At 38.8% G+C, this 24,381-nt stretch overlaps 1 protein-coding gene across 2 annotated transcripts in view; it reads right to left on the bottom strand.

The window, feature by feature from the left end:
- The window catches only part of pmepa1 (prostate transmembrane protein, androgen induced 1), a 40,509-nt gene extending 17,554 nt beyond the window's left edge, over positions 1-22,955 (bottom strand). Inside the window, exons 1-2 of one of the 2 annotated variants that reach the window (XM_005453614.3) lie at positions 22,329-22,955; positions 2,059-2,088 (exon numbers count right to left, since the gene is read on the bottom strand). In XM_005453614.3, coding sequence (XP_005453671.1) covers positions 2,059-2,088; positions 22,329-22,425 — 127 coding nt within the window. In that variant the 5' untranslated portion in view covers positions 22,426-22,955. The remainder of the gene's footprint in view (positions 1-2,058; positions 2,089-22,328) is intronic. The other variant, XM_005453615.3, reaches the window with a different exon arrangement.
- Positions 22,956-24,381: the final 1,426 nt, after the last annotated feature.

Raw genomic sequence — 24,381 nt, 5'->3', positions numbered from 1 at the left:
TTTGTTTTTTGAATTTGATTATGCCCCAAAAATTTGCAGCATATTAAAGATAATCTCAGAAAAAGATGGTTTGTATAAAAACTGATCATCAAAATAAAGGCCTGACGTCTCTCATATCATCCTGAGTCTGATTGCACAGCTTACATCAGCTTAGAGACTAAACAGAAAGTCTGTGGTGCTTTCTGGTTTATTAGGACTGAAACAAAAACGAAAAATTGTGTCAGGTTGAATTATGCAGGATTTACAGTGTTGCACTAAAATCCAGCATATTTTTTTGAAAGATCAAAGTTCAGACCTGTGTCTTCCCAGCGCCTTATCTTCAAGGAAGAACAATTCTAAATAACCATTTACAGTTCCTTTAATTTTCCTTGTGCAACGCTAAAGAAACATTTTCACTTCTCAGAATTGTTGCATGAGAGAGACTGCTGATCGCTTCCCTCCCTCTGTGGTGTTGTCTAGACAGGAGGAGGCTGTAAGCCTGGCAGGCAGGCAGACACTCCATGGTTAATCTAAAGCAATTAGCTCATTTGTCATCCGCTGCCTGCTCTCAGTCTATCTGCCTCCTTCTCCTCCTCCTCCCGCATTCAACTAAAGGTCACGAGCGGTCATTGCCGAGTCAGATGGCTCTGAGAGTGCAGACAGAGAGAGAGTGGGGAGGGCAGGAGAATGGAGGGAGGGGTGGTAGGAGAAAGGAAGACAGGGAGGAAGAAAATATGGTGGGAAGGAAGGAGGGAGTGGAAGGGAAGAAGTTGAAGAGTGAGGAATAAAGCAGGGAATGTGAAGGGAGGCAGAAAAGAAGGCAGGACACGAAATATATTAGCAAAGGAGATGGAAAATATGAGGTTGAAAAGCTGGAAAGAGAGGAAGGAAGGCAACCAGAAAAGAAAAGGGAAAAAAATCAATGATGAAAAGAGTAGAAAGGGAGAAAGGGAAGGAGAAAAGGGCAGGAAGAGAGAGAGAAGAGCTCGCTAATTCCTCCCCCCTTTCTCAGTCCTCAGATGACTCGACAGTCTGGGTAGTCAGAAATAGCACAGACAGCTGTGTGTGTGTATGTGTGTGTGTGTGTGAGAGAGAGAGAGAGAGAGTGTGTTTGTGCAAGCTCCTATATGCGTGTGAGTGTGAGAGGCAGAGTTATAGGTCATAGGTTCACACAATTTTGCCTGCCAATTTCCATGAGAAAGGCTATAGGGGGCGATGGGTGGTGGTGGTATGTGTGTGTGTGTGTGTGTGTGTGTAAGGGAGGTTTGCACAAACACCCACACATACATACAAGAAAGACACACAAAATGATACACACTGCCTCTTCCCATTGACTTTGGAAGTCCTAGTCATGGTGCAGCCAACAAGTGTGGGAACTTTGGTCCATAAAACTCCCACTGCTTGATTCAACAGTGGGAAAATAGAGACAGAAATCTGAGTGTGTGTGTGTGTGCGTGTGTGTGTGTGTGTGTGTGTTTGAAGGGGTAAGTTATCATCCTTCCTCATCTTTCTCTAACCGTCATCCCATTTCTGATTCTCATCTTTCATTAGTCTTTGCTCTGAAAAAGGAAACTTCTCTCTGATCACGTCTTGTTTGGGACAACACACAGTCATGTGTTACCGAGCACACACACACACCCACACACACAGACTTTAGTGCGAGCAGGAACATTAGATAAGGACTTCTGCTGCAGTTTAAGTACAGGAATTTGACAGCTGATGTATTGAAATACTAGACAGTAAAGTTGTCAATAGACTGACCGACTGAAGCATTTTAAAGCCCAAAAGTGTGATGATTGCGTGTGTAACAGATGATTAACAAAATGTAAAACCAGAACTGTAAATTTACATGATCTACTTGCACAGTGTGTAATTTTACATTACCCAAAGCCTACTTTGCAAATGAGGACCAGATCCTGCTGGCTAGGGCATTGTTTTAGATGGTGGAAGAAACCGGCGCTCCCAGAGAATTACGTGCAAGTACGGAGAGAAGGTGCAAACGCGTGAAAGGCCCTGCCCGGGTTTGAACCCAGGAAGGAGTTAGAGGTAACAGCAAGTAAAATGTGCTGACATATGTACCTGAATCCATCTCAAATGGAGATTCTTTCCCTGTAAAAAAAAATGAAAAAAGAATGCATGCAAATCAGATTTTGGTACGCATAGAGGTTCACTATGTCAAACCACTGTACTGTAATAATAATAATAAAACAAATGCTCCATATACAAAACAAAACAACCATCACTGCCATTGTGATAAAGAGCATTATTTCACAATCTCCACGTAAGTAACCACCTTATCTAACTGTTCAGTGCAGACATTTTACAACAAGACAAAATAAAGTAGAATTGGAGGATATGTAATAAGCGTAAGAACTGGGTGTATAGAATAGATGAGTGCTGGAGTAGAAGAAGGACAGAGAAGCATTAGTCTAAATTTAGAGTGTTAATCCAGGGAACTCCCATGTTAAATTGCAAGTCCCATCTGGAACGCTAGCTATGCTAACTCTAGCAGAGAGTAGGTCACTGACTCTGAGTAAACTAAATATCCTGACCATGAAACACATAAAGCATCCAGCCAACTCTCACCAATACAATACAGGTGCTGTGACCTTTGACACTTTGACCTTCAGACTGTAATGACTTTTCAGAGTCCACCCTAATAACACATTTGACTCAGTTTTTTTTAAATAAGAATGATAAAATACAAAATTCTTTGTTATTTAACAAGAACCAATGAGAACTTCAATAAGACTGAATAATAATAAGGATTATTATTAGGAAAAAGTAATCGTGTTTGGATAGCATTAAAGGCTGTAGTACTGAAACTTCTCATTGAGCAGCTCGCACTAATCAGTAAGTTTGGTGCTTTCATGTTTTATGCTGTTTTCACTTAAAACAATTGCAACACAGCTGATTAAAGTTATACCAGTTCACAGCTTCTTGAAGTTTCTTGTAAAAATACTGGAAGAAGAATTACTTTCGTGACAGGTGGTGAATATACTGAGCTACAGTACTGTACATTAGCTTACTTAGATTTAAAAAAAAAAAAAAAGCAATTTCAATACCACTAATACATTTTTGTAATTGTAAATAATTTGCTTTTTGGCTTGACTTTGGTTTTACGCTCTGTGATATGTATGCATATGTCTGTTTTCTGAAGTTGGCCATGTTTTGAAGTTGCTATTTAAAAGATATAACCATGCTGTTTGTTTGACTAGCTCTCATCAGCATGTGGGCGGGATTTATTATAGTTGTCTTGTGTTTGGCATCTGTTGTCCAAAGGTTTTACAGATATAGCTCATTTTTTATCTTTAATTCTGCTATAGCAATTGCACTGTGTTTTCACCAAAATTACTACAGTAAAAATGTAAAACTGTATAAAAGACATTATCCTGACCACAATCAATCAAACACAGTTAGTTATGTTTCTGCATGTCTTAAGAATATTTGTTTTTTCTGGTTTGCAGGAGGCTGGCTGAGCTGTGGCACGATAAAGGAAATGAATAAAAATTAAATAGAATCCATGCTGTGCTGACATCAGAAACATCAGCGAAATGGAAACAAAGCACAGACAAAAGCAAACAACACACCTCGTGCTGTACTGGACACACAAAGCCATTAATGTTAACAATGGAAAAAGTGACAGTATGTAAAGTCCAGCAAGGAGACCGGAAATCATTCACTCAGTGTTCACACACACACACACACACTGCTCCTCTGTGTACTAGCTGACCTGCAGAGCATTCTGTCTGAAACATATGAAAATCAAACCTCATTATCAGCTGCTTGTCTGGCTCTGTGTGTGTGTGCGGGTGAGTGTATGTGTGTGTTGCTCATTATAATTCTAGCCAGAAGGAGCTAGACTACCCCTGTCGTCTCGCACCCCCGCACACGCAGACACGCACGCACACAGATAGACCTTCGTTCACAAACACACACCGTGTTCATTTGAATGAAAAAGAGACGAGAAAGTCGCGGGGCAGGTCACATTCGCGTGTGTGTGTTTGTAATGGAGCTGATCCAAAGTGACACTAGACATAATAATAATCATTAGCAGCGTGCAATCAGTGGCTGCGCGCACAGAGACACACATTTACAGGTCATCAGGTTAGCTAACAAAGTTACTGGTTCAATTCCCTCTGTCAGCAGTGGCAAATTTTTTGCCAAAGTGCCCTTTAGCAGTACTATCACAGCAAAATTACACCAACATTTACTGTTATATTGTCACATTTACTTTTGTGCATGATTAGGCTTTTCTGTATTCTACATCTACAAGCTTACATGGATAAAATAATTATTGTCCCTCATTCACTTTTCTTAAATTCAGCGCTCCTCTTTTCTTTGCAGCTGTGCACTTTTTGCCCTTATTTAAAAAAATCAGTTACTGGTTCAACTCTATTTCAAATAACTGAAAATGAGCCTTTGATCAACAAAATCTTTCTAGTGGGAATTAAAAAGTTGAAACACACTTTGCATGGATAAACCTGCAGAGGGCTCATTAATGGTTGGATCATTAATGATTGCCTACAGTTGCCTTTTTCTCCACATTGCTAATGCTCTCTTGCCAAGCCCACTTCAGGTCAGGACAGCTCAACTCTCCCTCACTCTCCACATCTGTGCCGAGCCACAGGCCTCACTTGGACCCACAGTCTGGGCCTGACTTCCAACATGATAACCCAGTGTTCCCACCACCTCCAGCTGCTATTCTCAAGTTTTTAGTTGAATTAAAGTTCGAGAAAGTCCCCTGTTAATAAATGGGTGTGTTTGTAAAGCCAATAGTCCTACATAACTGCGTTAAATAATCACAATTTTATTTTAGTATACATAATTATTATTTCTGCCATAAAAGAACAGTACGGATATCATGCATATTATAACTGGCATACACTAGGGGCTGAGAGTCAAGGATCAGTTTTCAATATGATATTATTACATTACATTGTTTACAGTAACATCACAATACAGTGACACCCCTCTCTTCACTTTACCCTCATTCATTTTATACGCTCCACCATAAGGAGTCTTTAAGTGACCTAAGACTGGCAGGGTAGCCCGTTTAGAGCTCCTGAATGCTTTAATAAAAACTTAAGTATTTGGCACCAGTGTGTTGATAACTTATCACAAGAGGACGTGATTCAATATGATAAATGTGCCAGTGCACGATATTTCTTTTATAGCTCCAGCTAATGACTCTTCTGAGATTATTGCTGCTTATTAACCAATCATTTGTTCTATAAAACATTAGAAAAAGAATCGCTGTCACATTTTTCTAGATTCCAGACAGCGTTGTCAAATGTCTTGCGGTGTCTGATTAACAGTTTGAAGAATAAAGAAATTCCATTAACGTAAAAACTAGCACAGATCTGTCAAATGTTTCAAGTTATTGGCCAGAAATGACTTAAATTATCCAAACAGTCGTTGATTAATTTCCTGTTATTTGATTTAAATTAATGGTAATAATGAATTTCAATGTCAAGATTTATTGTATTAAGTTGTATTAAGATGCATCCTGTATACATGGATAAGGGAATTTGGGCTGATTTTTTTTTTAAATTTTGATGAGATGTTGCTGATTATTTCAGCTACTATCAGTTTAATCTTAGTCAGTCACTTAAGTGAGCAAGAATTTGTAAGTGTGCTAAGTCACTAAATGGGTTTCTAACATCTAAGACATTTTGAGCTACGTCCAAAAGCTGAAAGAAACCAAAAGTTTGCTTTTATCTGACAAAAAAATTATAAATTATTTTACTTGCGTATCCTCAATAGAGAATTTTTTTAAACCATGCTCCAAAAACTTGTCGAAGATCCAAAAATGACTCATAACATTAAATGTACCACAATAGCCCACTAGTAGTGAATTTTTAAGCATTTAGGAGAATATAAAATAAATAAAATAAAAAAAAAAAATTAGCGGCGTTTCAGTGATAAAGGGTCACATAAGGAGGCATGAATTTAGTGTAATAAATATTCAAGGACAAACCTGTTGTGTTCTGCAGGTGTGTGTATGCCTAAGATAAGCTAAAAGCAGTTATAGAGGTAATGAGTTTGCGATCAAGCCTGCAAAACGAGGCAAATGTGTGTGTGTGTGTGTGTGTGTGTGTGTGTGTGTGTGTGTGTGTGTGAGCCAGGCATGTGGTTCCTCTCCAGCTGCCAAATCAAAACTCGCTCAGCCAGTCCTTTCATGCACACACACACACACGCGCGCACACACCTGGCTAGACAAAACAATGTCTGTCTGACCCTGTGTGCGTTTTTGTGTGTCTGCATGGGAAAATCAATTCCACATTAATAAACAATGGTTAATGAATTAAAAGCACTTGTGTCTGCGGCTACAGTGAGTGTGTGCGGAACGCAAGCCAACACTGAGAACGATGTTAATGATTTACTGTGCACGAAAATCTGTTGTGCTCAGACTGGATGCCGTGTGATTCAAGTACCAATCCCCACTAAAAGCTCTACTATTAAATATTTTGATATCAGTAATGAATTGGATGACTGAACATAATCTAAAATAGGTCACTTGTATTGATGAATTCACAAATTTTACAGCTCTTTCTTTTAAAGACTTGCTAGGAAGCTGTGTTCATAATTAATCTCTTTTAAAAACGACACACCTGACAAGTTACACACTAACAGCTGAAGAGGTGGAGGCCAAACAAAGACTTAAAATAAGGAGTAGGTTTGCTCAGAAGGCTCTTAATTCTTACTTTCATTATATATTTTTTCTCAATAATGAACTATTTTACTATTGTAGGGTCTACCTTACGATATAAAGCGTCTTGAGGCGACTGTTGTTGTGATTTGGCGCTTTACTCATTTATCTGCTCAGGATCAAAGCGACGAAGTCCAAATTCCAAACATATTTGGTCTGCTTTTAGAAATAAAAAACATAAGCAGCAAACACTGTCATTTCAAAAGCAGCAACCTGTTGAAGTTTAAGGTTTGGTGATCTGTGCTTCAAGAATAAGTCATTTGGAAAAGTTGTACCATTTTCCTTAATATCTTCTAAGACCTTTTTGTGGTTTTGAAGTGCAACCAGACTATTTGTGGTTGTATTAAAAACCAGAAAGCCTATCCTAACACACTCCTAACACAAGTTAGTAGCAATTCCCCTCCCAGGCAGTCGCTCCTTTTATTTCATTGTGGAATTGTAACAGATGCCAATACCTATGCTGATGGTGGAATAATAATGTAAATGCTACATTTGATGATCTCTGTTTACATTAACATGCTCCATTAAGGACATACTGAACCATTTGATGACTAAACACATTCTTATCCTCCCTTGACCAACACCGCCACCCTCACTCTCTTTATAAACTGTAATCCAACAACAGCAACAAGTGAACACCTGAATGCTTCCTTTATTATTCAGGTGCCGTTGAGCAAGAAACCGAAGCCTCACCTGCCTCACGAGAGCAGCCCGGTGGCTAAAACGTTCAAAAACACCTGGCTCTGAGAGTGCACTTTCTTTCTTAAAGACTCACCTCTAATCAGCTCATGTCCTTTCTTTATCCTCCACATGAATCAACACGCCTTTGCTTTTGTGCCTTTGCGTGTGTGTGTGTGTGTGTGTGTGTGTGTGCGTGTGTGTGTGCTAGAGATGAGATAACCTCTAGTTTAGACAAAACAATTTTCTGCAGAAACCCAAACACCATGACTGCAACAAAGCCACTGAAACAAAGAACTGCATGGAAAGTATAAAAAGGAAAGAATGAGCAGGAACGGGAGCGGGGGGGGGATAACGGGTGAAAATATTTCACCGTCTGAATATTTTGTGGTAGACTTGTGGAGCTCTAACGTTTATTGCAAGAGACACCTGGCAAAACCCCAACATACACGTGGAAATCTGTGCGCGAGAGAGCAAAGGTATTTTCCCTGTACTTACAGCTGACAGTGTTTTAATGCTGTTGATGTTTCTCCGTATCATCAGGGTCAGAAATGTTTACCATAAGAGGGTGTGTGTTGTGAAAGCTTAATGGATGGATGGATGGCAAACAAGCTGGGAAACTGGCTCCATGCCTCCAGAGCACAAAATGATATGGGCCTCACATTTAGGTGTGCATGCCAGCTGGCAAAGTCTCCCGTCTCCTCACTGAGGAAGGTGTGGGAAGCTAGTGGACACAATGTGAACAGCGATTGTGTTTCTGATGTAGCCAAGAATCTGTCAGCGCAGGTGTGATGGGAATTGTTTACCTTTTTTAAAGATACTAGCTATTTCAAAGTTTGTCTCCTGTAAGAAGACTCCTTCCACACTGTGGTGCATTTAGGAGACAAAAAAAAAACAACTTCTAAGAAGTTCCTTAAACCTTTCAAGTTGAATTTTCACTTCAACCTACTCCAAAAGGTCTTCTGGACTTTGTGTGGGGTAGCCATACACAAATTTAAGTCTGATGCCATGAAGCGGCTGGACACTTAGTCATGGCTAAAAATAGTAAAAGGAACAAACCTTCATCAGACATGTACATCCGATTAAGGCAACATGTTGTTTTCTTTTAAATTTCCTGTTTGCTCATTCCTACCCATCATCATCAAGTCTTGTGGTCCCCATGCTTACATGAAGAGCACAATCAAGGCCGTCACGAAGACTTTAATGGACTCAAAATTGGTATGTTTACGTAAAACAAAAACAGCTGTCAGGCTGAGACACCACAGATGCTGGAAGCTCAGTTCACAGATTTTTTTGCCACCTGTGGGCAGCAGAACTATCAAAGTCCTTCCAAAAGCAAGGCTTAAAACTCGACAGCCATCTCAACAGCTCATCTGGATAGCATTTGAAGTAGTATTATTACCTTTATGGTTGCCGAGACAAAAAAACTGCAAATACAGAAACGTGAAACAGTCAAATATTTGCTAAATCTGACCAAAAATAACATTTCAAAAAGCTTTCCTTTTCTGCTGAAGAATTCTCCTACAGTGTTTTCATTTTATATAGTTTTGATGAATGTATATAATGCAATGGCACTTTGGGGATTTTCTTCAGTGGGAAATCAGAATATTTTATCAGAAATAAAAACTGAGCAGAAATTTGGAGAAACATTAGACAGAGTCTTCATGTTAATGTGCAGGTCTGCGCCCTTATACAAATAGCATTAAGTGAAAATTTGTGCTGCAAAGGAGCCTGAATTTTGTTTTACATTGAACTCTTTTGCAAAGTGGTGAAATTTTTGAGATGGGCCAGTGCCAGCCTATGTGACCCCCTGAACACACCCTTGATCATATGATGTTAGCAAACCATTGCACCGTAATTTGCATCATTATTTATTTGGGGATATGTTTGTGTTCAAAATTCACTTTTTCCTGTGCTTGCTTTTTACAGTTTAAACATTAAATATTTAAATGCATTGAAATGCACTCTGTGAAGTCTCCAGCCATTTAAAGCTCTTTCTTTCTACAGTCTGTAGTAGTGCAGACATAGCTATAAAAAACTGACTGAAGAGCACTGAGGTTGCTTGTTTGTTTGACCAACAGTAAGTTCAATTCTATTCTATTCTCAGAGCACATTAGATTATAGGTAAACCCCTTACTCCTTATAACCCCTTTCTAAAAAAGTGAATAGATTCCACCATAAGCAGGCTTAGGTTGCATACTTTTCCCCATGATCAACTTTTCGATTTTTCCTATGATCAAAAATCTGAGGCCAACATTTACATGTTTAGCTGCTCTGTAGACCAGGAGATCTGTTTTGGGCTTTGAAAAACACCATCAAATGTGAACAAAAGGCCACAGTGGAAAGGAAAAGATGTGTTTTCTGACTGAGGCAGCTTAGTGGGGATGTAGACTTGGCTACAGTGCAAGAGCATGATTGTAATATAACTTTGTTTTGATGTGCATGTGGGCTTTTATTTTCTCACCTTTTAGCCCTAAAACCATTAGAATCACATCCTTAATGTGCATCTGAAGCGGAGTACAGGGGTGTCTGTGTGCTTTTCTAGCCTGCTGCTCTGTCTAGACACACTGCAATCCACTCAGTGTGCGCGTGTGTAAATGTATGTGCGTTTGTGACAGTCAGAGAGTGAGGGGGTTATTTGGCGTTTAGGTGGAGCTTGGTTTGTGTCTATGTGTTTGAATGGTTGAATATGTAATGATAATTATTAGCAATATAAACAGCTAGGAGGAGTCACAGTGACATTCTGTGCGTGTGTGTTTGAGGATGCAAATGACGTGGTCCCAGCTGTTTCCTGTGAGCCAGAGGGCAAAGGAGGCAGACGCAGTTCTCTCTGGAAGTCTGAGTGTGTGTGCGCACAGGGGTCAAGCCCACGGTCATGAGCGTCTGTGTTGCGTGGGTGGGGGGAATGGGAGTGTATGTGTGTGCTTTGTACACTGAAGTGTCCATTGTCTAGACTCTGTCTCGCAGTCAGGGCAGCTGATTGGTTGACAAATCATCGTAAATGTCACACGAAAAGTCTTTGTGTGAAATCTACGTCATGGATTGCTTCCGAACAAAATGTAAGGTATATCCACACAAAAGGCCAAATTACGTATGGGGTGACTTATGTAACTCAAATTCTTCTGCACATTTGGTGAAAATCGTCTGTGCTTTCGTCTTTTTTGTAAGATGCTCTCCAGTAGTTCACAATCATCCAAGTCCAAGTTTAGTCTTGACTCTTTCATGAACCAAATACAGCCCAATTTAATCTCAAGTGGGCTAGATCAGTGAATCAAGGAAAAATAGCAATGAAAAAAACACTGTCTAAATTTTTCCATTTGTTTTAGAAGACAGTCTGACTTCGTAAGAGCCATTCATTTCAAATCTGAGATGTCCTCAGAAAAGTATGTGGAATCCCAATAATATGTGTCTGTCTTCCATATTCACTCAGGCTACTGTCACCACAAAGAAATGCTACTGTCATAAATCAAAGAAACTGTTAAGCCAGCCTACCTGGCTTAACAGCTTTGCTTTGGTGTGGTAGGGCAGGCCACATGTAAGGTCTTTGTCAGTAAGAAGGCTGTAAAACTGGTGATGATTCAGACATCTGGCTTGAATGGTACAGTATGAATGACTTTCACGACATGATTTATTCTTAGACACTGTCAGCGCAGTGCTTCCTTTTTCAAAAACACAGAGAAAAGTTCAAAAGTTAAGACCTGCTTCACTGAAATTTTCAGACATTGAAAAACCATCCAGTGGGTTGTTTTGGATCTTCTGGCTGGCTGGGCATTTGACACTCATGGTCTAGACTTCTAAACTTAAATTTTAAGCAATAGTTTCATTGAACACTGCAGTTTGGAATATTTTCTTAGACTAGGATGTCAAAAAATGTGTGTTTAAAACACTCGTTTGTTCTCTTTTTTTTTCAGCATGCAGATTTTTCATTTTTGGAGCCTCCTCCAACCCTATGCTGAGACTTGGCTATCTGTATTGATCTGTGGCTTCCTGCAGTCAGCGTCAATATGTCCAGTTGCTATATTTACTGGTAGCTTTGTCAGCAGGTGGAGAGAAACAAATCAATCAGTTATCAAAGGTCTCATAAATATATCTGCACTTTAAAAAAAACAAACAAGGAACATAAAATTGAATTCATTAACATAATAAAGTTAGTGAGGAGAAAAAGTTAGTATGAGAGAAATATTATGGGAGAAGGCGTACACAAACAACCAAAACCAACCCCCTCCGCTGTGACAATGAACCTTTCACCCCTCCTCCTCCCTGCCTTCTCCTGACCTGACCCTTGACCTTTGCCCTTAAAGATACTCAGACTGTTTCACTTCATCCACTGCCTCCCAGCAGATGCAGCACGGCATTGGTTTCAAATGCAAAAATGCCACCATTGACACAGCAAGCATTTGCATACATCTGAATATCCGAATGTCTAATGAAAATCTGCAAACTGAATTACTCATGGAGGCCTGTGACATAACATAAACATAATCTTGATATTTCTTCCCACAACGTCTGAAATCACTCAACTACTTTCATGTTTCTTCAAGTTAGGTTAATGTGAAAAAGCAGATGGTCCACAGGAGAGTCACTAACCTTTTAAGGCAAAAATATTGTTAAATGTTAATTAAACAAGATGACTCATAAACTACAGTTTTGATGACTTTCATTCTGAGTATCACTCTAATTCATTTAACCTTAGAGATTCCATATTAATGCCATAGGGGTGCAATTCTAAATGACTAAATAAACATTGATCTTAAGTATGAACAGATTCAATTGGAGAAACTTTGTAATTGAGAAAACAAAGGAACACAATTCACCAATTTACTTATGAAACTACTGACTTGTCACTCAGAATAGTCTCTACATGACATCACTTTTAAATTCCATGTAGACATCCAATCGTACGCATACAGAGGTGACAAAAACACAAACTCTTAAATATATAAAATAATAATAATTTAAATTTTCTTTTCAGCAGACAAGCCTGCGTTCATGATCTGTTCCACATTAGCAGGTGACACCACGCTCTTAAAAGACCAGACAGACAAATTATGACTCAGACTAATTAACAAAAGCCAAGGGACACTTTAATTTCTTCTTAACACGTAATCAGACATTAACGTGAGCAACTTCCTCTGTCCCAGACTAATTAATAAGAAAACAGTCTTTTTTTAAACTACATTGACACACAACAATTGAAGTATTTAGACCAGACAGTCATAAAGGTTTATTTTTCGTCCTCAGCCTAATTAATGAAAAACAAGAGACAATCTTTTCCACATTACTGTGTGCGAGTCTATGCCTACAGCGGGCAGACAGTCATTGCCTTTATTTATAGAGCCGGCCTCTTGGACCTCAGACAGTCTCTGTATGGATTTATTCACCCTGAGAGACAGACATATAGGGCTGGCTCTGACTTCAGACTAATTAATGGGACAATATGGGTCCAGCAGCCTACAAGAGGCTCAGCTGAATGCTGACTGGTATGCAGATAATATGCAAAAAGCACACACTCACACAAACACAAACTCCCCGAAGTGCCGCTGACCCAGACCCCCTAGACACACACACACACTGCATGCATCTACATATATGCATGATGAGAACATGCTGATGACTTTTTCGAGCTGTGTGTGTGTTGTTGTTGGTGTCTAGACCGAAACAATGAACAGCTGAGAGGCTGAATAAAAAGGAACGAAAGAAGGATTTCAACAAAGAATGAAGGAAAAAACACTTTAACTCTGCAACTGTGGATTATTTAATCCAGTAATTGTTGAATTAATAATGTTTTTTGTCTACTTAGTCAAAATTCATTTTTTTAAGAAAAGAAAACTAATTTAAAAGTAAAACCTGACTATGTTTACTTTAAAAATATGTATTTGTGTATATATACACAAATATACACAAATACGACCCTGTGCAAGCAAAAGCTTTTTTTTTGGTGACTGTTAATTTACCTACGGATGATATATATGTTTAACGTGACGTGAAACAAACGGAAACAGAGACCAACGTTCCCACAGGGGGATGCTGAAATAAACATAAAATATATGATATAAACCAACCAATATATAAATCAAATTATTTTACAGTTTTTTAATGTTTTATTCAGACTGGTCCACCCATTAAAGAGGAGACGGGGTACACATATATACATTATAATAAGGTTACAGCATCATATTTTCACATTTAAAATAATGGAAAAAAGGCACATTTGGACATTTCTTGCATTAGAAATTAAGTATGCAGGTTGATACTCATCTTCTAGTGGCAACTCTTGCTATCTTCTCTAAGAAAAGTTGTTTCTAATTTTTTAAAAGTTCTCTGGTTCTCCAAAGAACCATCACCAACTAAGGAACCTCTACTTAAGCAGGTTTTTAAATTAAAAAAGGCTCGGTATTAGTATTTACTTTGCAAAATATAAGTTGTATATCTACTGTGAAAAGACTGTCAAAGTATAACTGATCTAAGGTTAAAGCTGCCTAATAGCTATATATACTTGCAGCTCGGGAGGTAGAGCAGGTAGTCTACTAATATAAGGGTCAGTGGTTTGATCACCATCTCCTCAAGTCCTTGGGTAAGATACTAAGCCCCAAATTGCCCCTGATGCATCCATTGATGGTGTGAGTGTGATAGGTAAGTGTTTAAAGTGATAGAAATGAATGATGTTTGAATGGGTAAATGTGGTTTGTAGTGTTTTAGGGCTTTGAGTGCTCAGCAAGAGTAGACAAGCACTATAAAACACCAGTCCATTTACCTCCCATAGATTTCAATCCAGACTTCATTGAGAGCAATGCGTCTCTCTAACATCTCTGAAAACCTTCATTTAACTTTGTCAGTAACTGATATTGTTGTTGGGTCACATACATTTTGCTCTGACTGAATTTTCAAGGATAGTGTGATGGAAACCTGAAAGATTTTAAAACGACAAAGACTTTTTCTGCTTCTTGGGAACAAAAAAGGAACTAAATAAGAAAAGAAAAACAATACAAAAAAAAATTGATAAAGGGCATCAGCTATTCCTCAAATGATTAAATATCGTAAATATTAAATACACAAATTTGGTTGATCTCTATTAAAAACCACTAATGAAAATGAATCAATTTGACATATCCACCACTAGAATTTTAAAAAATGCACAAAACTGAATACAAGACAGGAGGTGAAATGGAAAAATCAAGGATGAAACAAGCAAGGAGGTGAGAAACCTTGGAAAGAGGCAATTTCTCACCAATTCGCAGTAAATAGGAAATGTTATTCTTTGTGCCCTTAAGCAAGACACTGAACCCAGTTACTCAGGAGTCGTGCGTTATTGGAAACTGAACAAAGAGGAAGCAGATGTGCCAACTTTCTGTGGTAATTCTTTTGAAGACAAATTACTATCTGTATATCGTACACGGGATTAAAGCGATTCTGTTTCTGGGACGATGCCAGCTGTCAGTCACAGAAAAATGAAACACAAAAGGCAGAATTTGATCCACGCCGACCCATCGTCTTTAACTGCGAGAAAAGTCCAATAAGGAATGTTATTTTTTATATTGTTTTTTCTTTCTCAATGCCCCCTCAACTGACTGCTCACACAGAAATACACAGTCACACAGGGAGGAAATTAACAGACAAACGCAGACTAACACATGTGCACGCGTGCGCACACATGCACACTCACACTGAGGACTGAGACAGCCAGACAGAGCGGTTTACATAATAAGTCTAGGAGGCCAGCCAGAACAGACTCAGTCATTTAATTTCCATGATTCACTGAGTGAGTGAGAAAGGAAGAAAGAATTTAACTCTATTTTCAGCACTTTCTCGTGAATTTGCTGAAACCCTTTCCCTGAAATAATACAGTGTTTAATTATTCTGAAGAATTAATCAGTCAACAGCCCCCAAACACTGTGCCAATATAAAGGCGACAGATGTGTCAAAAGGAGCGTTATGCGTCATTCCTGTGTAGCTACCACAGTTTACAGTAAAACAATCAAAGACAGAGTTCCATGCAGGTTGCCTCAGGATATACTTTTGTGCCAAAAATAATCTGTCAAAAGCTCTTTTTCCTGTTTTTTAATACACATCATGTCTTGGGTCACATGGAAGCTGCAGCCCAAACAGGATGTGGGAGAGATTTTATTTTGACGGCGTGACACATGATAGTGACAGAATGACAGGATGAATTTTAGATGTGAGATTGTCACGCTATACATAAAACTTACATGTATTTTTGTCGCCTTTGTACAGACGTTTAATATATGTGGGTCATGTGGTGAACTTTCACCGACAGTAGGTGATTCGTGCAATTATCCAAACTAAGATCAGGAGAGAGTAATGTTCTCGTCACAGAATTACGAGTGAAAACTGGATTCTTTTGGTTGTGGTTAAGGTTAATCAGAGTCATCACTTTTACTGGTTTACAACACAAACTTCATATAATTAATTCCTTAAGCAAAACTATGCTGTCTAAAATGCAGGAAAGTGTAAATCGATAAACTAGTTAGGCTAGTCTAGTGAAATTATCTCCCTCTTCCGTATCATTTTAATGTGAAATTCTCTGGACTAATGTTTTATTTAAGTGGACCTATTAGGCTCCTTGTTTTCTGCCATACAACTGTCTTACAAGCATTTTCAATTAAACTGTTCAAGGAATCCCTGTCAGCAAAAGTTCTGGCTTTAAACTGCTCAAAACACTCTGTTTCAGTTATCCATTCCACTCATGGCTCTGTATGATGTCACTGAAAGTGAAAATGTCATATACATTGAAGTCCCATTCACCTGCTGGCCATATCTTTCATATACGATTGGGCAATCAGAGAGTTGGGTTTAAGAAAAGGGAAAAAGCTAAAACCAAGAATGATAATGTAATTTGTTTAGAAAATCTATTCATCTATCTCCTTCCCTGCCGTCTCCTCCAACAGGTCACAGCAGATGGCTGCCCTTCCCTGAGCCTGGTTGTTCCTGTTAAAAGGGAGTTTCTTCTTCTCACTGTCGCCAAGTGTTTGCTCATAAGGGGACGTCTGATTGTTCTGGGGTTTCTCTCTGCTATCGTAGGCTCTTTACCTTTCAATATCAAGCACCTAAGGGCAGCTGTTGTTGTGATTTAATGCTACATAAATACAATTGAACTGGATTGAAAAGAATGTTATATTAAAAATATGGAGATGAAAATGAGTATAGAGGGCTTATAAATCATATTGCTCTGAGTCTGATCTAGTGTGTAGAAATGTATAACTGTAAATAAAGGAACAAATATGTCTTGATGATTTTCAGATTGTATATTACTTATGTTGCCACCCTTGCAGTTAGTAGAGGGAACAAATATTGAAAGCTGAAGCCTGTTAGTATTACACGTTGTCAGTGTTTCATTACCAGATTTAGTAGAGGTAATTCACTGCTAAATGCAAGAACAAAACATCAAGAACTGTCTTTAATGAACCTGCTAACAGCCAAGAAGTCACCAGCAAACCATGTTAGCTTGTATTTCAGCAACATGCTAAACAAGCATAGTTTCAGAAAGCAGAAGATGTCATCTTGCAAATTGACTGTCTTTCATGCATTTCAACTCCTCTTATCTCCGACCAGATGAACAACAATTCCTTATGAAGGGTCATTGGGAATTTAACCCTAACACTAAACAGTTCACTGGCGATCTGGTGGATGCTAAGAGGTTAAACTACAATGTGATCAAATAAGGGTTGTTGCAAGGATCAACCTTGTGACTGAACGTGATGCCCAGTCACATTGTGTCCTTCCTCCTGCAAACGTTGGCGTCATCCTCCTCTCCACTCAGGAACTCTATGACTGTTTTTCTCAAATTCATGAACCAAAAAACCCACACTCCTACCCTCCAGCTGAACTCACACATACTTCGACACACACTATTGATAACATTTATGTTGGCTATAGAGTCAGACTGAGGACGTGTTGATGTTAAGGCAGCCAGACATGTAGTAACAAATGAATAGCGAAACTGAGCTACTGGTAGGAAATGATTCTTACAAGCTGATACCAGCGATGACTTCACTCCCCCTCTCCACATACACACGGCTAGTCTGTGAGTAATGCTGATGTCATGTGCTTTGACTACCAATGTCTGCTGCTCAGAACAGATGTGTTTTTGCATATGTGTGTGTGTGTGTGTGTGTGTGACTGCACAGGTACACGAAACCCTACAATTACAACTTGTGAGACGAAGGAAGGATGTGTATGAGAGGAAGAGAGACAGATAATCTGAGGTGACTCAGAGGATCTGCAGCTCTTTCACAAATCTCAGATGAATGTTTTTATCTAAATTCAATGACTTAAAAGTGTTTAAATGCTTCAAATCCAGCTTTGAAGGTACACGGTATGGGATGCCAAATTGGTTTGAGATGCATTATGTCTTTAGAACTCAGCTAGGAGAGCTGCTTTTCATTTAATTTCATTTCCAGTGGTCCCCTCAAAGTGTCTATAAGAAATACTATTTTAATTATCTGCTAGTTAGATGCACCATTTGTGTTGGTTGATGCAAAATTAACACAACCATGTTAATGTCTTTTATAAATCTCAGAAAGAGATATAAAAACTTGGACAGATAAAACTGAAACTTTCTGATTTATACCGCTCAAGTGAAATGACTAAGGATGTTTTTTTTGTTTTTTTAGAGGTGAACTGAACCAGGCAGCGTTAATATATGCAGCAACAGATATGTCAGATGTCTGCTATGAAATCTGTGCTTTCTTCTTCAGATCTATTTTTAAGATCTTCAGAGGTAAAAAATTTAGGGAACCCCTCCTTCTTCTATCATGTCATCCTTTGATCACCGCATCAAGTGCATAACGTGGATTATCTTTTACTTTGTTCTACTGTGCTTTTCATCTTTCCTGTCACACTCCGGTGCTTACTGCCCAGTACAGCTGAACGAGCTTAAATGTGATCTCGTTTTTTGTTTTTTAATAAAAGCCAATGCATCGTTAGTTTCAGTCTGTCAACTCCTACACAATCTAAAATTCACCAGAATGTCTTTTGTTCCGTTCTTTTTTCCTCTTATTTCTCCTTCACTTCCTCTGTCGTTTTCTTTTACAGACACCTTATTTGCTTTTTCCAAAGTTTTGACATTTTCTTCTTGCTAACTTCTCTCTCCGCTGTCTCTCTAGTCTGCTCAGTACTCTTCACTGTCTGCCTCTTTGGTTTATCTGTTTCCCTCCTCCTGTCCTCCAGACTAAACATCACGTCTGTTTTCAGACAGAAAAATTGAGTGTGCGCCTCTGTCTGCATTCTTATCTTGCCTCTCTGTTACAAGTTGAGGCAACTATGGTTATCACATCGCTTGATTGCCATAACCCCTATCAACATTACTACATGCTTACATGGACTTACTTTCTTAGAATTCTAGTTGGGAGATTTCGATCGCAGACTGGTTCTAAGAATAAAAAAATCCTATTTATATTACCAAAACATTTCATGTGACTTACAGCTGTTGCATTTCTACAGCTTGGATCGGCAATGCAGTGCTTTGTCAAGTTGTGCACCAACCCAAACTGGTGATTGAGCATTTTACTGTGCTTGTCATGCTAGCTGCCATATTTTGCTGATATTTACAATAGTCTGCTTATACTTCTTGCACTTTACGTTTTTATCTTCTTAAACAATAAACAATGCTATATCAAGTAATACCTGCTAAAGAACTGCTAGCTAGCTGGCACTGGACAATGAACCAGCACTGAAATCTACCATCACACATTACATTTTGTACTAAAACTTGCTGTTTGGAGTGTTTCATATATGTCTAACTATAATAACAGCCAGAAAGTTGAGGGAACACATCATGTCATCTTAGCTATGTAGCATGAGAGCTAGCTGGAAGGGGATATGTCATTAGAGTGTCTAGCTGCCTGTCAGGCATGCATTGTGGAATAACTTAGTGGTTTGTGCGTTAAGAATAAATTGTAAATATCTGCAAAGTGCAGCATATGAAGCAAATGTAATTTCTTGGTAAGTGCACAACTTTCTACACTATACTGCTGAAATCTATACATCACAAAAGTGACTCCATTGAGGCCACTGACACACTGACCTTTCTAACTGTTACAAGTATACCGTTTGTATGCTTTCAAGGCATTGCACATAAGTTTATTTATCATGCATTTACAGAATCAAAGTGTATTCAATGTGCATTATTGTTGGGAAACCTGGTCTGACAGCATCTGATTGGGACTTATGTCATCTCAACGTGGCAGCATGGAAAAATGACAGGTGACCCCATCATGAACCATTTCTGCACAAAATACATTAGTCACCATTCTCCATTATCATTGCTTCTAAATTTTAAATGAGAAAAACACAAAACTTGTTAAAATATTGCTTCAACCATCCAGAAAAATCAGTTTCAGGAGAAATTAAGCCTTTTTATTAATGCTTCAGTTTAGGTCTCTCACACATTGCTCAAAAGGCTTTTCAGTTTTTAAAAGACAGCAAATCACATCATCATCTAATCGCTCATTTAGATTAAGCTCTGCAGATGTGATTGCGAATAAATATCTTTTAGTTTTGATCCATTTGTCAGATCAAATAAGACTTCTAATAACGTCACGTCTGGCTTTTTATCACTATTTCTGGCACTTTAAAGGATGTATGATTTATCTACCAAATAAAAACTAAAAGTAATCATTTTTACAATTGTTACAAATACATCTTCCCAATTATGAAGGTGAACTTGCAAATGCTTAATCATTTCATCAATAACCATTTCACTGATGTGATTTATACTTTGTCTGGTTCTTCACTATAACTCGTTTTTATTGTCTGTTGATGCAGATGTTGTCTGTGGCTTCTGTCTGTGTGTCAGCAGGATTACACAAGCCGAATTTGATGAAACCTGATGGAGAGGTGGAACATAAGCAAAGATGGAGGCTGTTCAGTTTTGGTACAGATGCAGAACATTTTCTTTGAAACTGACTTTGGTGGAGATAAGCACTCTGTGTGTAGCTTGCTTGTTTAAACCTGCAAAACTGCAAAGATTTGTTTGCCCTAGATCTTAAATGTTTAATTCGTCATACATGACAAGATTTGGATAGGTGGTGAAACAAAAGACATTAAAGGTGCTGTGGAAAAGGAAAAGGCCATCTATCTGAAACTGCTGCTGGAGCCTCAAACATGATTAAGAGAGATATATCGCTTTACTTGTGACAATCATTGTGACAATATAGGGTAAGGGTAAGTAAATAACGCCCAATACAGACTTGGTGACTGGTCCATGACTATCTGGTAATCACTGGTTGTGAGGGAAAAATCAGTATTCCCAGCCTTCTTAGCTACCAATTTCACCTAGCGAGAGCCAGAAACCTCCAAGAACCAATGCCATCCACTTGGGAAAAAAACATTTTCCCTCAGCAACTGACAGTTGGATCACATCCAATATGGCAGACCAATATTGAGCAACATGTGCATGACGTCACATTAAAAAACCTCAATAGGCTTAAATTGTTTGCAGTGCCTGTGTGTGCACTGTCTTCTCCAACAACCAGAACTCTGTCTGAAGCTGTCTGAGTGACACACACATGCACACACACAGCTTTCATGTCTTAAATGACCTCACAACATCATGATTTGCAGTTTTAATAGTAGGTGTCCCCGGCTGGAAAAGAACCCCATAACTTCACTCAAGTACTTTACTGAAGCACAGATTGCACTCCAGTGTACTCTATATTTTCTGTGCAAATACTGTACTTTGTGATCCATGGCATTTCTTTTAAAGGCTTAGTTACATATTTTGAAGATTTAAAAACTATAGATCTACTAGTATATTCTTCTGTATTATCATAGATACAGCTGCAAAATTAAACTGAGAGACATACTCATGCATCAGGAACTATGATGCAGTATTATCATGTCTGCGATTTGTTTTATTTAAATATCCTGGGATTGTACGTTTTACTCAACCAAAAAGATCTAAATCACCGCTGTCAAACATGAAGCAGGTGAGTCAGACCCTGCTAGGCGAAGGGTCCCATGGACAGGGCAGTTAAGTCATTAATAACTCCAATATCACGACGCAATAGTAAAAACACATTTTATATATATATCGACACAGACAGAGACCGCTGCTGCTTTACTGTCTTGCTAGACCAAACAGCACACAAAGATTCAGACATAAAGTATACGCCAATATAAACACACGCAGTGGAACATAGGGATTTCCCGGATACGGCCACACACATAAACTCACGCGCGCACACACTCGCACGCGCGCGCACGCAGACGGGCGGCTAGACAGCCGTCTGGCTTTGCTCGAATGACGAAGCGACGACAAAACTTCCAACTCCCCTGCTTTGTCACCGATCAAACCCAGGTATTCCTATGATATCAGCTTCCAGTGTCCCCCCAATGTAACGTCCTGACAGTTTCGTCGCACTTTAAGTCTTATTTTTACCGTCAAAATCCAAAATGAAGGAGCAGGTTTTCTCTGAAACCCAAGTCAGCTGAGCGTTAAGTTCAAAAGCAGACAGAAAACGCCAACGGCTCAGAAAGTCGACCGAAAAAAACACAGCAACCCGAAACTGTCAAAGTTAGCTGACATGGCGAAGAAAACGGCTCGAAACAGCCATGATGTGATATAAATTAAACCAAACAGAAGAGCTTTTTCATTCCGAGTCTTCAGGAAGAGATGGAAAGCTTGCGGTTTTTGGTTTAAGTTCAAAATGAGGCGTTATTAATCACAAACGTTAGAAAAGGAGAAAGGGTAACGTAATATTCACCACAGTTAATAATTGCAGGGAGTACGATGAAACATATTAAAACTAACAGCAGATTCTAAACTGACTCATAACGAAACACTGAACTCCAGTCGTTTAAATAAAAGAAATAATGTGTAAAGAGCAGAGGGACACAGACACTCATCCGAGTACCTGCCGCGAAGCTTCGCAGACGCATTTTTAAGACACTTGAAAGGAAAAAGTGAGCGAGGTAGAGGCAGAAAAAAGTCATTACTCACTGATTTCCATGCTCTGGAGGGAGGTGTAGCGCTTGCAGTTACAAGTACAGGAGACATTGGCGGCGGTGGCGTTTAAAACACCCATCAAGTTTAACATTTAAATGCTCCTAAAATCAGACATAAATACTCCGGGACAGAGAGGACGAGTGGAGGAGGAGAGGCGACCGGAAGAGAGAGGAGACTAAAAAAAAATAAAATAAAAATCTCACAACAAACTCCCCTCCAAAAAAATCCTCCTTTTTTCTCTGCTCTCTCTCCAACCTCCTCTCCTTTCCCTCCGGTCCTCCTCCTGTCTCGGTTCTCTCCTCCTCCTCTCTGAGGTTTCTCCTCCTCTTCCACGAAAATCTATCTATCTATCTATCTATCTATCTATCGGCGTGCCGCTGAAGTATCGCTGCAGCCTTTAAATGTAGTTTCAACGTTGTAAAAATGTACTTGAGCTACTTTCAGTCCCTTACAACAAATCAGCTTTAGAGGATCCGCGTTTTGCGCCGAGTGACCGGCGACTAAACTGCTGAGGGAGTCTGTCTGGTCCTGTCTGTTTCTCCCCCCTCTCTCTCTCCTCTCTCTCTCAGTCTGTCTCTAGGGATTTCTCTCGCTCTCCCTCGCTCTCTCCCTCGCTCTGGCTCATCTGCCAGGTCGTACAGGCAGGGAGGAAATCACAGATAAAGCAAAGATCACACATTTGCCTCCCTCAGAGAGGCAAACCTTGCAGGATCACATGACCCTTATTACATATTATTAATACTGTAATCATTAAACATCTTTTTTTTTAACTGATCCATTTTATTGTCATTTTTATGTGGTCTACATGTACCAAGGGGTTCTATTTTGTACATTTATGCGCGTCATTGTCATGATTTTTAATCATAAAGATATTTCTCACCATGAATATGTCGACTTCTCTTACAACTTTAAAAATATATATATATATATATATGTATTAAGATAATGGAAATTTATGTACGCTATGTAAATGAAAGTTGTGCTTTTTCAACATTATATGCTTTGCTTTTATTGTCACTTGTTAGAAGAGTTGCCCAAGCAGTAATTTGACATACACAGCTGCAACAATCTAAATATTCTTGAGTATAAAAAATATCTGCAAGATTTCTTTTTTCTTAAATCAGAATCACGGCAGCAACGAAGGATAAAAAAAGAGAAAACAGCTTGACTGTGATGGATTCCTTGTAATTTGTTCTTCATTAAAATATTACACAGTCACTTGTTCATCTATATTTCATTATGACAATGAGCAGAAACTAACAGACCAGGATGATTGTCTAAATAAATGTGATTTTGTTCATATTTTAAACTGCTTTCATTAAGAACACTGACTTATGAGGAACAACAAGAAGACACCCATTCAAATAACTTTAAGTCACATAGGTTGGCCACTTAAATAATGTTGCATGGAACTTTTTTTTCTTTCATTTTTCATTATGGAAGTGCAGGTATCAAGGAAGAAATTTTGCTACTAAAAATATGCAGAAAACATGTCCAAGGTTTTCATTCTCAGCAGGTTAGACTATTGGGTGCTTTTGCATGCAAATACAGCAGCCTGAGTCCTCACTAACACCAAACAGGTAGAACATATTAGTCAAGTCTGTGATCCTTAAATCATCACGCCGCTTTCTGCATTTCAAAGGCTAGATTTTAAAATCCAGTTACTAGTTTACAAAGCACTAAATGGACTCAGGCCCAGATGCATCTTGATTTTGCTTGTGCCTTAGAGGATATTATGTTTCTTGAACCCTCTGGCCATCAGGATCCTAGCATCAAAACAAAACAAAAGCGAAGCTGCTTCTAGTTTTCATACTGCTCGGCAGTGGAATAAACTTCCAGAACACCTGAGAAAACTGGGAGTTTAAAACTTTACCATTTGGGAATAAATGAGAATAGGATCATGTCTGCTATCATCTAAACTTTTTTATTTTTTCTGCAGTTTTCTGATTTTATTGCGGGTTTTTTATTATTTGCTTCTACAAAGAACTTTTAATTGCTTTGTGTCTGAATGGAGCAATACAGATAAACCTGCCTTACAAATATGTAC

The sequence above is a fragment of the Oreochromis niloticus genome, linkage group LG5 (genome assembly GCF_001858045.2).
Source record: "Oreochromis niloticus isolate F11D_XX linkage group LG5, O_niloticus_UMD_NMBU, whole genome shotgun sequence".
NCBI classification, from domain to species: domain Eukaryota; kingdom Metazoa; phylum Chordata; class Actinopteri; order Cichliformes; family Cichlidae; genus Oreochromis; species Oreochromis niloticus.
Note: the sequence above shows the minus strand (reverse complement) of the source record. Positions and strands in the feature narration are given on the sequence as shown.